The sequence below is a fragment of the Curcuma longa genome, chromosome 11 (assembly GCF_044706935.1).
Source record: "Curcuma longa cultivar G26 ecotype Majalengka, Jawa Barat chromosome 11, ITB_CL_G26_1.1, whole genome shotgun sequence".
In the NCBI taxonomy this organism is placed as follows: Eukaryota; Viridiplantae; Streptophyta; class Magnoliopsida; order Zingiberales; family Zingiberaceae; genus Curcuma; species Curcuma longa.
Genome location: NC_133871.1, coordinates 7,603,354 through 7,618,785, shown reverse-complemented (window position 1 = coordinate 7,618,785; position 15,432 = coordinate 7,603,354). Strand labels below are relative to the sequence as shown.

At 35.8% G+C, this 15,432-nt stretch overlaps 1 protein-coding gene across 3 annotated transcripts; it reads right to left on the bottom strand.

Annotated features, from left to right (window-relative positions):
- Window positions 1–3,474: 3,474 nt before the first annotated feature.
- LOC141838704 (oxysterol-binding protein-related protein 1C) lies at window positions 3,475–15,088 on the bottom strand. Of its 3 annotated transcripts, XM_074726259.1 has the most exons (11): window positions 14,372–15,088; window positions 13,933–14,289; window positions 10,967–11,051; window positions 9,675–10,123; window positions 7,276–7,431; window positions 6,088–6,255; window positions 5,872–6,012; window positions 4,510–4,740; window positions 4,307–4,420; window positions 3,653–3,844; window positions 3,475–3,563 (listed from the first exon to the last, which is right to left on the bottom strand). In XM_074726259.1, the coding sequence occupies exons 1-10, from the start codon at window positions 14,945–14,947 to the stop codon at window positions 3,677–3,679; spliced, it is 2,445 nt and encodes an 814-aa protein (XP_074582360.1). In that variant the 5' UTR covers window positions 14,948–15,088; the 3' UTR covers window positions 3,475–3,563; window positions 3,653–3,676. The 3 variants fall into 3 exon arrangements, with proteins under 3 accessions (XP_074582360.1, XP_074582359.1, XP_074582361.1); XM_074726258.1 differs by having other exon boundaries at window positions 3,475–3,844; XM_074726260.1 differs by having other exon boundaries at window positions 3,475–3,844; window positions 9,675–10,120; window positions 14,372–14,576.
- Window positions 15,089–15,432: the final 344 nt, after the last annotated feature.

The following is a 15,432-nucleotide window of genomic DNA, read 5'->3' as shown; positions in this document are numbered from 1 at the left end:
AGAATTAATATAACTGATATACTATTAAGTACTAATCGATCGAATGTACTCAAAATGTAATTCGTCACTCCAACGATCTCACACGGTTGATGATGCGATTAACGCATAAGATGGTGCAATTAATCATTTTCTTCGGCGGCTGCTAACGCATGCAAGCAGCTCATCGGAGTGTCCGCGCGGTGGGCGGGTGGCTGGCTGGCTACAGATGGAGACGACCAGGGCGTGGAAGCCGATCGGTCGAAGCAGTGGCGATCGACGTGAGGCAGTGGGCGGCGCTAGCTGATCGAGGCTGCAAGTGTCCGTGCATGCCAGTGATGATCGCCGCATGCAGGCGTGCTGCGTGCATGGCGTCAGCCAGCGGCGTGTGAGGTTCCGTTACGCTGCAGGTGATGGTTGGCGACGCACTGCGGCGGTCTGTTAATGCGCCGTTAACGTAATTAATTAAGCAGACGACGAGATCGATGAGAATATTTTTACAAAATCATGTTTAAAATAAATGATTTAATTTGGTTAAAATAATTACACTAGAGATTTCTCAAAAGTTCTATTTTTTAACTTAATTATAATCCTTAATTTTCGACTCATTTAAATTTAAAAATATTAGCTCTCTCTTTGATGAATTCTCAGATTTTTTTTATCAAAAATGATTAACTGTGAACGATAAAAAAAGGTTAGAGAATAGAAAATATTGCAAAAAATAAAAAAATATTTTGAGTTAGTAAAAAGGGTAGATGCTTGATGATGATGTTGCCAAAAGTGGGATGACCCTTTCAGTATCAGGAATTTCCCTTTTGGGAAATCCATATCGCTTTGTTTAAATATTATTCCACTAATTGTTAGTTAATTAGTTAGTTATTAGTTATCACAGTTTTCATGACCGTACCGAATAAAGTAATAGTTTCTAGATGGAGTGCTTTATGTTTCATTCTCCAACGATTTCATTAGAACCTTTTCTGGGCACTATATATATGTCACTTTAATTATATATATATATATATATAAATCCTATAAAAATTATTATTCCTATCTTTTTAAAGATGATTTTAAATAGAGACGTCAATCGAGTCGGCCATTCGCGACTCAATGTGATATAGCCTGGGCTAGGCCATGCCTAACATGGCTCGGTAAAATTGAGGCAATCTCGTGTTGGGCCTAGCATAGCTTGTAGGTCACGTTGGATAGCGGTGGCTGGCTCCAAGCTTAGCATAGATTCAGGTGCCTTATGTGTTGGTAGGATGGTAAATAAATCAAGCCAAATTAAATTTTATAATATTTAAATTTATTTAATAAAATAATTTAATAATACAAACTTATTTATTCATTGATTATTTTTTAATTTTTATTAATAAATAAAATCTATAAATATTATTTATGAACTTTTTTTTATTATTCATTTAATTTAACTTATTCAAAATTATTTATTTAATTAATCTTGAACATAAATAAATTTTATTGAGTCAAATATCAAATTTGCTCATTAAATCTATGTGTTGGACTTAACCTAAATATTTAAAATATAAAAAATTTGAAAATACGAGAGGAATTTTTAAAAAGTTATAATAATATACATTGTTTAAAATGATTTATTTTAAAAGAAAATAGACAGTGAGGCATGGCGTGTCTCGTCATGTCCAGTCTGACACAGCAAAAAAATAAACTGATCATGCTCGAGCTCTGCCAGATCCTTTAATTCTAGCTTAGCTAGCTGTTTAATTGTCAAATCGATCGATAGCCCAATTAATTAAAATCAGCACGAATAATTTTGAACACGAACACATCCGTTTAAATTTTATTTTGGAAAAAAAAAAGAAAGAAAGAAGAACTTCTCCAGGCATCAAACTTAGCTGTTCTTGATAAATGTAATGCGATCTGATATTCTTTTGATAAATCGGATATCCCCCATCCTGTTCCTTCCTTCGTCCGCACTCGCCCGCGCACTGCTCATACTCTGTTCTTCCTATCCTCTCACACTGTTAATTCATTTGTCCTCTTCTCATTTTTCTCGTAATTAAAACCAAAAAGCAATGAAAAGGAAAGCAAAGGCAGCGAGAGATAGAGATAGAGAGAGAAGAAGAAGATCTATGGAACAAAAGTGAGACCTTTGGACAGGAGGCCAGGCTCTCATGCATCAACTTCTGTCGCCGATATCTTCCAAAACTGCGTCTTACGCATGTTGCAAGCATCTTAATAGTTGATATTCAACGAACTGCGCTGCGCCACCTGGAACAGCAAGGAGGAGACAAATTGAATAGGGTATATATTGTTGGAGATCTTCATCACCGCTTTTTTTCTGGCCTGCCACTGGAGACCATTATTCGCTTGGTGGAGGAAGGATTTTAGGGTTACAGGAATGGGGTTTAGGATTTTAGGGTTTTCAGGAATGGGGTTTAGCCTACTGTTGCGAGTGAGTGACCGGGGCTATTCATTTATTCTTAGCTAAAAATTAAAGAAATGTTTTTTTTGAAAAGGATTGTTTTGTTTCACAGTGAAGGAAAACTTTGACACAATATTATTGTCGGGTGATCTAGAATTCACATATTTGAATATCAAAGACACTCACTTCAAAGCAATGTAAAACTATATATAATACATGTTTAAAATCTCATATTGACGGAAACTTCGTACACCGATTACCTTTTTATTATTTTGTTTTAAAGTACGACCAAATTTCCTTAACAAATCTATGAGTTTGAAGGAATAAAATATTTCCATTCGACGCTTAGCCAACTGAGTAACCTATAGAATCACTATTAGAGTTGTCAAACACGTCGAGTTGCTTGCAACAGGATCCAACCCAAGCATTGCCCATTTCTTAACAAATCATTCATGCTAGACTTGATATTAGCCCACAAGCCAAGCTAAGCATGAGACTCTTATCCTTTATAGAGGTAGAGAAACCTTGTCCATTCAATTACTTCTCTTAAAAATAAAATTATAAAGAGAACAACAATACCCTTCTCATTAAAAATAATAATTCAAGAGCTGAAATCTTCTTGGGAATAAAAATCTTAATGAATTTTCCCAAAATTAGAACCTTTAGTTAATGGACTAAACACTTTAGTCAATGATCTCGATGATAAGATCCAATTCAAACATCAACTACAATTTTAACACCGATTCCTAGGTTGCACAAGCCTCTAGCTTAACTTCATTTTGTGCACAAGCATGGTAAAGGGTAACCAATTTCCTACTACTGCACACGACTTGGCAAAGGTGCACGATGAATATCTACTACATGAATATCATGATAATATGCAAAAATAAAGATAAATTTTGAAGTACATCAATGATCAGCATCACACTAGATTCCAATCATTCCGATAGGTTTTGAACAAGTTCAACAGGTTCTGAAATTCTCCGATCATGTGTACACGACTCGGTTATGTTGCACTTGCTAAATTAAGCAAGAAACTCAAGGGAGGCAAGAACAAGATCACATGTACACGACTCGGTTATGTTGATGAACTGAAAGAATTGGAAGATTGCAACTTTTGTGTTTATTCTTATAAAAGCAGGCACTATACTTGTTAATTCTTCTCTTTACATCCTAAAATTCATTTTGGCTGCCCAAAAATTGTGAGCGGTCAATAAGAAACCAAAGGAGATAAGAAACAGAAAAGAAAATAGACAGTAAAAGCTGCAAGAGAAGAACCTTGGTTTCTGTCTGAACTGCAAGTTAATCAGTCATTGGATCGCTGGGGACTTGGCCAAAGATATCAAGGCATCCATCCCACTTGCTGTCTTCTCTGGCCTCCCAGTATCCTCCTATGTACCGATATGTCTCGCTCCCTTTATCTTTCACAAACCACTGCGGTTTCCAACCGCTTTCCTGCATCTTTCTCGCCTGCAACACATATGGCGCCAAAGCATCAAAGGAAGTATTAAGGGAATATCATTTACAAAATACAGCAAACAATAAATTAGACATTTAGAAATCCAACCTTAAAGACAACTCATTCTTTTTTAGCAATGCCACTGAACAAATTTACAACAACTAAATTCTCACTCTTCACTATTAATATGCATTTATATATGTTAACCTCTTATTTTTGACGACCTTAATTCAATTTTTCTTACTGGACATTTTATAGGATGATAGGGATATCCTTGTGCAATGGCTTCATGAAACTTCAGATTTCAGTTAGTTTTGGAAGACTGAAAAAGTTTACAATAGGCAGTTCAATGAATGATCATAAGATTAAAAAAAAATGTCCCTATCGATGGCCCAAATAGGAAGCAATTGGCTACATAGGAGCAATGACTTCCGCACCAATTACCACTTGTAAAACAATATTCAAAACCTAACCTGGCGTTGTCTCTGTTCCAGTCTCAACTTCTCAGCATTTGCAATCTCAAACTCCCCATTCTCCAAGCACCTCTGATCAGGCCTCAACCTTGAATCTGTCGGTGGCAATTTTTCCTGCTCGAGATTGAGGATAAGAAGTAAAGAAATAAATTGAAACTTAAAACAAAGGATGCATGGATAGCAAGTAGAACACTAACTGTGACCTTTAATCCTGGGGTAAGCTCATTTACTGTTATTGCAAAACGTGTGAGATTGTATCTAGTGAGGAATTTAGGGGGTTTGCTACGTTTCCACAATAATTGGGCTTCAGACAATGATTCAGATCCTTTGCCTTTTCCGGAGATATCTCCATTCATATAATGCATGCTTTCATCCCATTTTCCAATAAGTGTTGCTGCAGTTTTGCCACTGCGATCCTGAACTATACCTTGCACCTACAAATAGATTGCACATGGTCACCACTATTCTCTTGGCAGAAACGAAAAGAAATTAGTACATATATCAACAAAGTTAACAGTTAGATTTAAAAAGAGTTTTAAATGAGAAATGCAGGTGTTGAAAAGCATATGCAAGCAAGATGTGGTTGGACCACCACATAGGGCATAGAATGTGAGTGAAAATGTATAATACACCTATGGCACATGGTGATTACTATTCTAGTGGCTGAAAAGCAAACCAATCATTACATATATCTAATAAGTATCACCACATAAGGCATATACATTATGCATGAATGAATATGTTAGGTGAGCAAGTCACTATAATGATATTTAATATCATATATTGATAAAACAGAATAATTCTTAAGAAATTATAATATAAAATTCACAAAAAGAATTAACAAATGCAAATAATATTTAAGTTTCTAACGCCAAGCAGCACATGAAAACATGTACAGTGTTCGTAAAGATACACTTCTTATTCTAAATCAATCAAATAACTATTTCTTTACACACTTCTTTTTCATTCAAGGGAACTCTTGTCTTCTCATGATGATTGTAAATACTTATTAAGGTGTACATTAGATACTCTTCAAATTCATAAACAAATCACTAAAGTGTCACTAGGGAAATTTGGGTCACCTTATTTCCATCCAGCTTTCCTTCCGTCATATGAAACATGCTCTAAGAGTAAAATTCTGCAAGGATCTTAAATGACAAATGACAATCTTTTCTTAACACAATTAGGAGAGAGAAAAGGAGGAACTTGAAGAACCATTGACTTTATATTTACTGGCTAGGCATTTGATTTAAACAAACATTATAATGTATAATTAAATAATCCTCCTGAAATTGTGCTTTTCTCTACGAAATCCTGAGTTTTCTCTGTTCAAGATGATAAATAGTTATTTGAAATACCATAGCAAATTTGTGATCCACTCTGATGATATTGCAACTAAATTAAGGAACCTTGATCAACTAGCCCTAGAATAGAAGAAAAAATATGCAACAAAGGCATGCAACAAAAACTAAAAGTGAGGAAAAGGATGGGGAACATAGTAACTACCATGTCACCAACATCACAACATTACAAAAAAAAAAACAAAGAAAAAAAGAACTGGGTACCTGATGCGGGTTTCGATCAATTATTGATTGCTCCTTGAATTTTAGCTTGCATGAATATTCACAATTTCCTTGTATGCGCATAGTTCCATAATGATCACAATAGAGTTTCCCCAATATAAGATTGTAAATGGAAGTTGTTACCTGAAATAGCGAAATTCAAAATCTATATGTAGAACCAAAACCAAACTTTTAAACACTTCATGCAATGCCTAATACCTTGCTCCACTGAAAAACTTCACCATCATCAAATTCAAGGGTGAGTACACCCACAGGATCAAGCTGAATTGAGCGACCCCAAAATTTGCTTTTTAAATTACTATCTCCCCAAAACTTCCATCCCTTAGCCTCACAATGGCATGCAACAATCATAGGGTGATGACTGACCTACATAAGTTGAAAAGAATAAGAATATAAGTAATTCATCCAACCTGTTGTGATGCAAAGAAGAAAAAGAATGAAAAAAAGAGCTACAAATCAGCACAGATATCAGGAGCCATGTGACTTGTACCAACTTTCAAATCATATCAACTATCCAAGATCAGACGATTAATAAAAGGAACATGAATCATAGCAGAATACACATTTCTAGTCAAAGCACCAAGTTCAAGGTCGTTTTTATTTGTTTGTCCTGGGGTAACCCTATTTTTATATGAATCACTTTGGTAAATCAGTCCAGAATCTTCACTTTTGTCATTATATCATTATACATATATTTAATTGTCTTAATATATGCTATGCTAACACTTTCTTTTTTTAGAATTTTCAATATAATTTTCTTCAGGATTTTATCATAAATTTTTTCTAAGTCAATGAATACTATGTGTACATTTTGCTTCTTTTCTCACAAATTTTCAGTCAGTTGTCTAAGAAGAAGTATAGCTTCTATCATCCACCTGTTAGACATTAATCATGATAAACAATAAATGAAAACCTCTGAGAACATCATCAATCAAGAGAATCTCATGTGCCAAAATTAATAGGAATTTCTTGCCATCTTTTAAAAATGTATCCCAAGCTCTTAGTGAAATAATCTAGGCATTATTAGTGTTATAAGCAGTCTTCCCCTTTACTGAGTTGGTGACCATGTTCATGAAGAATGCCCATTTTAGCCAAAAGGATAACACCATCTATGGTTACCATATCTATCAAATATTAGCACTAATACCGAGAAAACCAAAGAAAAAATATTCCATGCTCAGACAAAAAGTAAGAGTTCACAACCCTTCAAGAAATTTTACTGCCCTTCATAAAAGATTCAATATAAAGACAAAATATCCATATGTGAGTATTATAAAACCTTTTTTTTTCAGCTAATATGGATGGGGAACATGAAGGTAGAAACTGAGGCCCAATTTAACCAGCAATGAACTGCATGTAATTGTATTCGTGAGACCAATCACTCACCTTTTCTGAAATGAATCTAAGGCCTTTATCTGGATAGTCAGCCTCATAGGTTTCACCAAGAAGTGGATTAAATGGCTTGCATATTCTGCCATCAGTGGAAGCGTATCCAGAAACAGCAAATGCAGCAACATTAAGCATCCTCATAAGACCATTGCCCTGGAAATTAGGTAGAAAGTCAAGTATTACAAAAAGAGAAGCTAAATTTGATAACATTAGAATGTAAAATAGCATCAATATGAACATGCTTTTGATAGTGTAGTATTATACTAATTATAAGCTAAATATGCATTTTCTTACAATTTAGATTTATGACTATGAATTATTGAATTTTATATATTGTTGTGAATTTTGCTTTCTTAGTTGCAAATAAAGGGCATTCCAATGCACGAAGCTCCTACCAATGTGGGATCCCGGGACAAGGTCTATTATATGCAACCTTACCCTGCTTTGCAAAAGGCTGTTTTCGATACTCGAACTCATGACCTCTAGGTCACATGACAACAACATTACCGTTGCGCCAAGACTCCCCTTCTTTCTTAGTTGCGAATATAAATATTTAATTGTTGTTATATATTGAATGTTATTTATTAATTATGACATTTATTTTTTTATTGTAAACTTATTTTGAACGATTAAGGATATAATATATATATATATATATATATATATATATATATATATATATATATATATATATATATATCAACTACATAGGTGTCGGCCTATTGCCTAAACCCTAAGCAGTGGGCCAACCACCAATTGTCTAAAACTGCCTTTTAATACTTTATTAATGAATATATCATTGAAGATATTAATTAAAATATCATGTTGTTCTATATAAGGTAGCAATTAACTATAACAATAGAGGTATATTATATATATATATATATATATATATATATATTAGTGTATAGTCACTAAGTTAATTTACAGCGATAAATCACACATTTCAATATTAGCAAAGTATAATCATTTGTTGAGGTGTTTGCTATAGTTTGTATCTTATTATGCTAAAATTTTAATATGATGAACTTTTTGATTGACATATATTTATATTAGGAAGTAAATACGGCAAGGAGACAACAAGCGGAAGACCGTTAGAGACTTAGAGGACTAAAATTTAAAGTCAATTTGAATTTCTCTCAGCAAACTTTGGAGTGTATGGGTACATTCTGAACAACACAACATAATACCAAAACATACCATTGAGACCAAACCTCCAACAAGGAATGATATTTTAAACTAGTTATAGTCTATTGTTGTGTGGCCGCATCTAGGAAAAACCCACTCATTAGCTTTATTACTCGGATCTCTTTACATCCGAGTTTGATTTCATCTTTTCTCTCTTTATTTTCTATCTGAAGTCGAAACAATCATTACTTGTGTGTTCCATCAACAATTTTAAGAAGTATTAAAGTTAATAGGGTTAGCCGTATTTGTTCTTCTAGATTTAGAGTTTTAGCCGTATATATACTCATTGCAATAGCTACCTTAATCAATGCAATAGAATATTCTCTTTCTCCAAATAAACCAGCTAACCTAGATCATTAGCACCTTTCACATGATCTCTTAAGATGCAGCAGAAAAGGCCATTGAGCCATTGAGGAGGATAGAATATTCAAAACTTTTAAGTGGTAGGGCGTCACCAAACTAGAACCATATTACAAACTCTGTCCAAGTGTTGGTGATGTCACGTTGCAATATGGTGCACTTATGGAAATGTTAAAGGTGGGGGGCTCCACCAGTCCATGCATTGTCCCAGAGGCACTTAGACAAGCATAGTGGTCCAGAAAGTGTCTTTATAATATGGGGCACTTCCTTCGCAAGTCATTTAAAGGGGGAATAGCCTTTACCATGCTGTGTCAAACATGGCATCAAAGCCAACGGTCACATTTGTAAGCCATGATCCTCATGTATAACTGCAGTGGTCAGTCATGGTTGGTTTCAACTTAGCTCCATTTTCAAACAGAATCTAAAGAATAGATAAGGGCTAAACTATTGTGCAATACAGCATGAATATTGTTATCCCCCTTCAGGTGACAATTCAAACCCCATTATGTGCACGCCAAGATGATTTTGTTATACATGGAATGGAAATGAAATAGTCAGCAATGACATTGACAGCAAGTGTCAGTAAAAAAATCAAACTCTAGAAGTATCACTTCTGTGAGTTGTGTCACCATTAACACAGATTTACAATGATAAAAAATTAATGCAAGTCTTGATACACTAAATCATGGTGATGCTCCCTTTACCACCTAGCTTGCTAAATTTCAAACATAATTGAAAATGGAGGATGGTGAACATGTATTTCAGTCAAAATCTATTGACAAGGCAAAGAGAACTATTAGTATTGTAAGCTAACCTGAATCTTCCAAATATTTGAGTATTTATATTACCTTTTTGCCCCACTCATATGCTCGATCAATAAGGTACGAGTATTCCAGATCCTCAAAACATTTCTGCAGTGATGAAATTGGTTCGTTAAAATACACAGGAAGGCAAACTTTAGTAAGATCCTTTCCGATATTGTCTTTGATCATTGACCAGAGGCTCACACCCTTTTCCTTTTCAACAGGATCAGGCAATTTTTTACGTCTCCTCACATAGGGATAGTTAAATCCCACAGATTTCATAGAAGAATCACTAGCATCTCCAAAACAGACACCATAATCATCCTCATCATCTGAATCAATTTCAGATCTATAGAAGTCAGATTCTGCGCTTTTAAAAGAGATTGATGATAGAAAATCTTGTGTATCAAAAAAGGCATTATCTTCTTCATCTGTTTCTTCTTCAACAGCATCAGGACGTTCATTGTCATAATCAGATTCACTTGCACTCCCTTCTAGAAAAATATTTAATGGGTAAGATAAGACAGATAATGTAACTTGAAGAAATTGACAACAAGCTAACTAGCAAGAATGTTACATTACAAGTATAGACAACATAAACAACTGAGGGAAAAGGATAGCAGTCAAATATGTACCAATAGTGAACCATGAGTGATGTTGTAGAAGGAAGCAAAGTTTGATGACAGGTTTCCATGTATAAAAAATCAAAATAAAATATGCAATGACAAGCAAGCAAAACTGCTATAGGCACAATTGTAAACAATCACAAGAATGAAGAATTAGCAAAAGGAAGCATCTAACAAAAATAGTTATTTTAGAAATTGTGCCACTCGTTAGTGTTCAAGTTTTCCCATGTAGGGAAAACATAAAGAAACTAAGCAAATGCTTGAGAGGTAATGAAACTACGGATGAACAGAGAAGCTCAGTATTAGGTAGATTTGTTATTCCCCAAGTGATGTGAATTTGTCACTCAACCTTGGAGTCCTGGTTAAAATATATCCAACAATAGCAAGGCACATTTTCATCAGTCAAATTATGAATTTACACATAAAAGGAGATAGAACAGTGAACCATTTATAGTCCGACATGAAACAAATGTTCTTATCATTCTAAGAAATGGCATACAGCATAATACCTAAACTTTGACCACAGATTAATCCATTACATTTAATTGTAAGGTAAGATAATTGTGCTAATACAAGCGTCAAAATTTAAATCATGTTGAGTCTTTCTAAATCAGGTTAGATCAACAACTGAATAGAAAGGAAAGATAGCCCAATAAATTAGTATGGTGAAAATTAGCATGTTATCATAAGTCATTCTATTATGCATCATACCACTATATTTCTCTTGTCTTGATCTAGAAGCAATCCCTCTTTGGCTCTCGTCAACAAGGGTATTCTCCAAATCAACCTTTTCTGACTATAAAAAGAACAAGACAAAATATTCAGTCAATGTACTAAGAAATAAAAACACAATTTAAAATACGTCCAACTGTCCAAGATAACTGAATAGACAGTATGTGCCTTTCAATGGATTGTTTAACATTATTATAAAATATAAGTAATCAGGATGATAAATGTGAATCCATCTGCCAAATGACAAGTTACAGAAAGTGTCTGATGAAAATAAAATGCTAGAAGTAAGGTTCTTTTAGTAGCATGAAGAATGGACTGTCATCTCCTCCATATTGCCACCAGCATATCATTGGGATGCATCTTTCATCATAAATTGAAAACCGTTTCCACTAGACCTTGATATTTTGCACAGCTCCATTCTTCATTTTTTTTAAAAAAATAAAATCAGGATACTGGAAGTAATTGAAGACTTGACCATTCAAAACAGATATTGCTGCACTTTCACTCAGTTGGGTAGATAGACTCATGCATAAGTGTAGCAGCCAGGGAGGAGCAGCATGGAATACTGCCATCCAAAGCCATGCCAAAGCTCACAGATGGATCTACAGACTATATAATTGTTCTATGCTTGATTAAGAAACGCATATATAGTGGTATATTAGTTCATGGTAAAACTGGCAAAACCAATTAACATCTCAGAAAAATTATATTCAACATAGCATTTCACACATTCACCATGCACCCAGGTACTACTACTCATATAGGCTCTTCTCATACACTACAAAACTATGCTGCAATTGCATTTTGTATGTTAATAACATGATAACACCTTTGTGTCAGAATTTGATTCAGCCGATAATAGATATTTTGTTTTTTTAATTCAAATATTTGTTGGGTTATATGTTATTCTGCTCAAACCAGGTATTATCGCTGAATTAGATTTTTGTCTATATTGACCTATAACTATCAGTAAATAACTTACACATTTGTTCTTTAGGCACAATTATTTTGTATGCATGTCAGTGCATCAAATCCTAATTCTTAAAATAAGATTTTAAGAATGTCTAAGTTGTTATCTCTAAAGGAGGATTTTTTCCATAAGTAAATGTTACGTTTTTGATGGTCTATTAAACTCACAGTGTTATCCTTATCATCTAATAAAGATCCTTTTGATGCCAAAGTCTTATTAAATTCTAAATCTAGTGGTGTCTTACATAGTAAATTAGGTCGTATCAACTTTACGTCCATGTTGAGAATGACCAATCTTGAGTTAATTCCTAAGCTCTCTTATAATCCTAATTTTAAATGTGAACTATGTGTACAATCTAAACAACCTAGGGAACTATTTAAACTTATTCCTTTTAGTGACACATAACTATTAGAATTAAGCCACAGTAACCCTTGTCATTTCTATAGTGAACCTATAAGAGAGTAGTAAATACTACATTCATTGATTACTTTGAGTATTATTGTACCTATTTCTTGAAGACCAGAGACGAAGTATTACTAAAATTTAAATTTTATAAAACTGAAGTTGAAAAACTATTTGAGAAAAGGATAAAAGTCTTTAGATCTAATAGGGGAGGAGACTGTACCTCAAACTAACTTTCCCTATTCTATAAAGAGCGTGGGATAATTCATCGAGTTATTGCTTACTCCCTTAATATAAAGAATAAGGCATTATTAGATACGACAATGCTAATTAGTTTTATTGCTCCCCATAACTTGTAGGGGGAACCATTTGCTGGATACATTTTAAATCGAGTACTACCAAAGGACAAGAACATATGTCCATCAAAATTGGAAACCTTACATGTCTAAATTAGATTACTTTAGAATGTGCAGATGTCTAATCAATATAATGTTCCTATGCTAAAAAGAGTTAAATTGGCCGCCAAAACTATAATTGTTTTAATAGATTATTCCTTCGGTAGTAGTATCAATAGGTTTCTTGTCATAAATTCTACGATCTCCAACATCTCAAACAATAGATTGACAGACTCAAGAGATGCATCTTTCTTGAAAAACAATTTTCCTTTCAAATCTAGACTCTCTACGCCTAAGCCTAATTTTTCCTCTAGTTCTGATCAAGACTGTTTCATACTTTCCTTGATCAATCTGCTACTTTAGTTTCTTAGAAACCTAGACGGAAAAAGAGAGCTAGAAATGTCAAACATTTAGGAGCTTTTCGAGAGTCTGTCGCTTCTTTTCTTAAAGAAACTACGAATAGTAAGTAGCATCAGCACTTGAATTGTGACTAATTTCTGAATAGAACACCAGGGAGAAAATGAATCTTCAATAAAAAGATTTGAAATGATGGAATGGAATAGTATTAAGCACATTTGGTTGTTCAAGGTTTTCAACAAAAGGGTTTTTCACTACTTTGATACCTAGACATTTATAGCATATATCAACATCATCTAAGTCGTATTAGCCCTACCATCCATTTGTACCATGATAATGGGGTACCTATAGCAATTATCTTTGTTGGCGCAAGTACTTGCTCAGTATATGGGGATAGATCCAGATTCTCCTGGTGCAAAAGACCAATTTTTTTACCTTAGGACAAAAAAATCATTTCTGGCTCACCCTTAGCTCTGCTTTTACTTGATTTTCTTTTAATGTCGACTTATTCTATGGCTTTCTTTATTGATCTAAGGGCAGGGTTACTCTTCACGTAAAATGCAAAAGAAGAGACAAGTAACTATTTTGGTATCAAAGTGCTCGTGGAACTGAGCAAACAACTAAGACTTGCAGGTTATGTAAAAATCGCCATGCTAGGATGACCAATCGAAGAAAAACTACTACTCATACAGGTTCTCCTGCAAAACTAATTATAGTTGCAACTTATACATTAGTGAGATGAAATGGACGAGTAAACTTACAATCTAATACACAAACTCAAGGAACGAACTGTGAGAATGGAAAAGGCTTCTCTTTGATACCTCTAATTGACGGAGGGTGTCAACCAAGACGGCCTGCTTCTGATTAAGAAGAACAAGCTGGTTCTGCAGCGCAGCAAACTCGCCTTTCATAATCTGCTCGCAGTCCTGTATCACCGTGTTGCTCACGTTTTCTTCCTGTAGCCTATTTCGTAACTTCTCAGTAGACGCCACAACGTTATCTACCGGCGTCATGAGCTCGCTGGTTGAAATCCTCGGGTACATGTCCTTCATCGCTTGCAGCGCCTCCATCCATGCCAATCGATCATCCCGCGTCTCCGCCCTCAAGTGGAGTCTCTTCGTTCCCGTGAAGATGGAGAACCTCTTATCGTCCGATCTGCTCTCACGGATAGAAGAAACCTAAAAAGAAAGATTTTGATCAAGAGAAACTAAAATAAGAGATCACCAACTTGGTTCTGCGTAGGAGTAGGGTGACGACAACCTTAAGGTGGACTTCGCCGACAGGTTTGCGAGGGGGAAAGTAGTGACTGCTTCTCCGGCGGGACATACGACGAGAGTCCTCTCCGATGACCTTCGCCCCCTTGTCGAGCTCCTGGCTGACCTCGATGCGGTGGGGACCATGGACCTTATAGTAGGAGAGAACCCCATCCTGGAGCACGAACCACCGGGGCCTCCATCCCTTTCCGTAGTTGACCCACTTGTGAAGCAGTCCCGAGATCCCATTTCCGACAATGTTATTGAGGCTTACCCCGTGGTGGTCGAGGGCGTCATAGAAGGAGGAGCGCAGGGAGGCGGGAGCGGAGGGCTCAGAGGGAGCGTAACGGTGGGAGAGACCGTGGTCGCTGGCAGAAGCAGAAGGCCATCGGGTGGTGCCGCCGTTCTGGTTGGCGTGGTGGAGAGGAGAAGAGTCACCGCTGCCGGTCGGCGCAGAGGCGGATGGCAGAGGCGGAGGCGGAGGCGGACGGGGAGGGATAGGAGGCGGCGCAGAGAGCAGAGTAGCGGCGGCGGGGGCGGCGGGTGACGCTGGGTCGGGGGCGGTGCAGCAGAAGGTATTCATACGAGCATGTATTTGATCTATCTGAAAGGGGGAAAAGAGAGAAGAGAAGGTGGGTGGGGATGGCCACGAGGGTAGATATCGCGAGAACGACGGCGACGGCCGGGGAGGGCGGCGGCGTTAGCTGACGGTGCTTTCGTTCGTATTTCCCGACCCGTGCCCAGCGATGCGATGACACAGGACGGCGGCCGCTTTAGGATATTAAATTGCGGACAAATTTATCATTTGATCCTCTCAAATTTATCAATTTTTCATTTGAGCCTTGACAAAAAAATGGATTTGTTATAATAATTTTGTTAATTTAAGATTTGTTACAATATATTTTAGTTTATTAATATAGTGGATACAAATATAATAATTTCAAAGCAAAGGTATAAAAAATATTTGAATACAAATTTTATAATACGTACCATCAATACTAAATACATCCCTTAAGTAGAATCTGCCATCCCAACGACTTCATACAATCGATTCTACGACCATATATG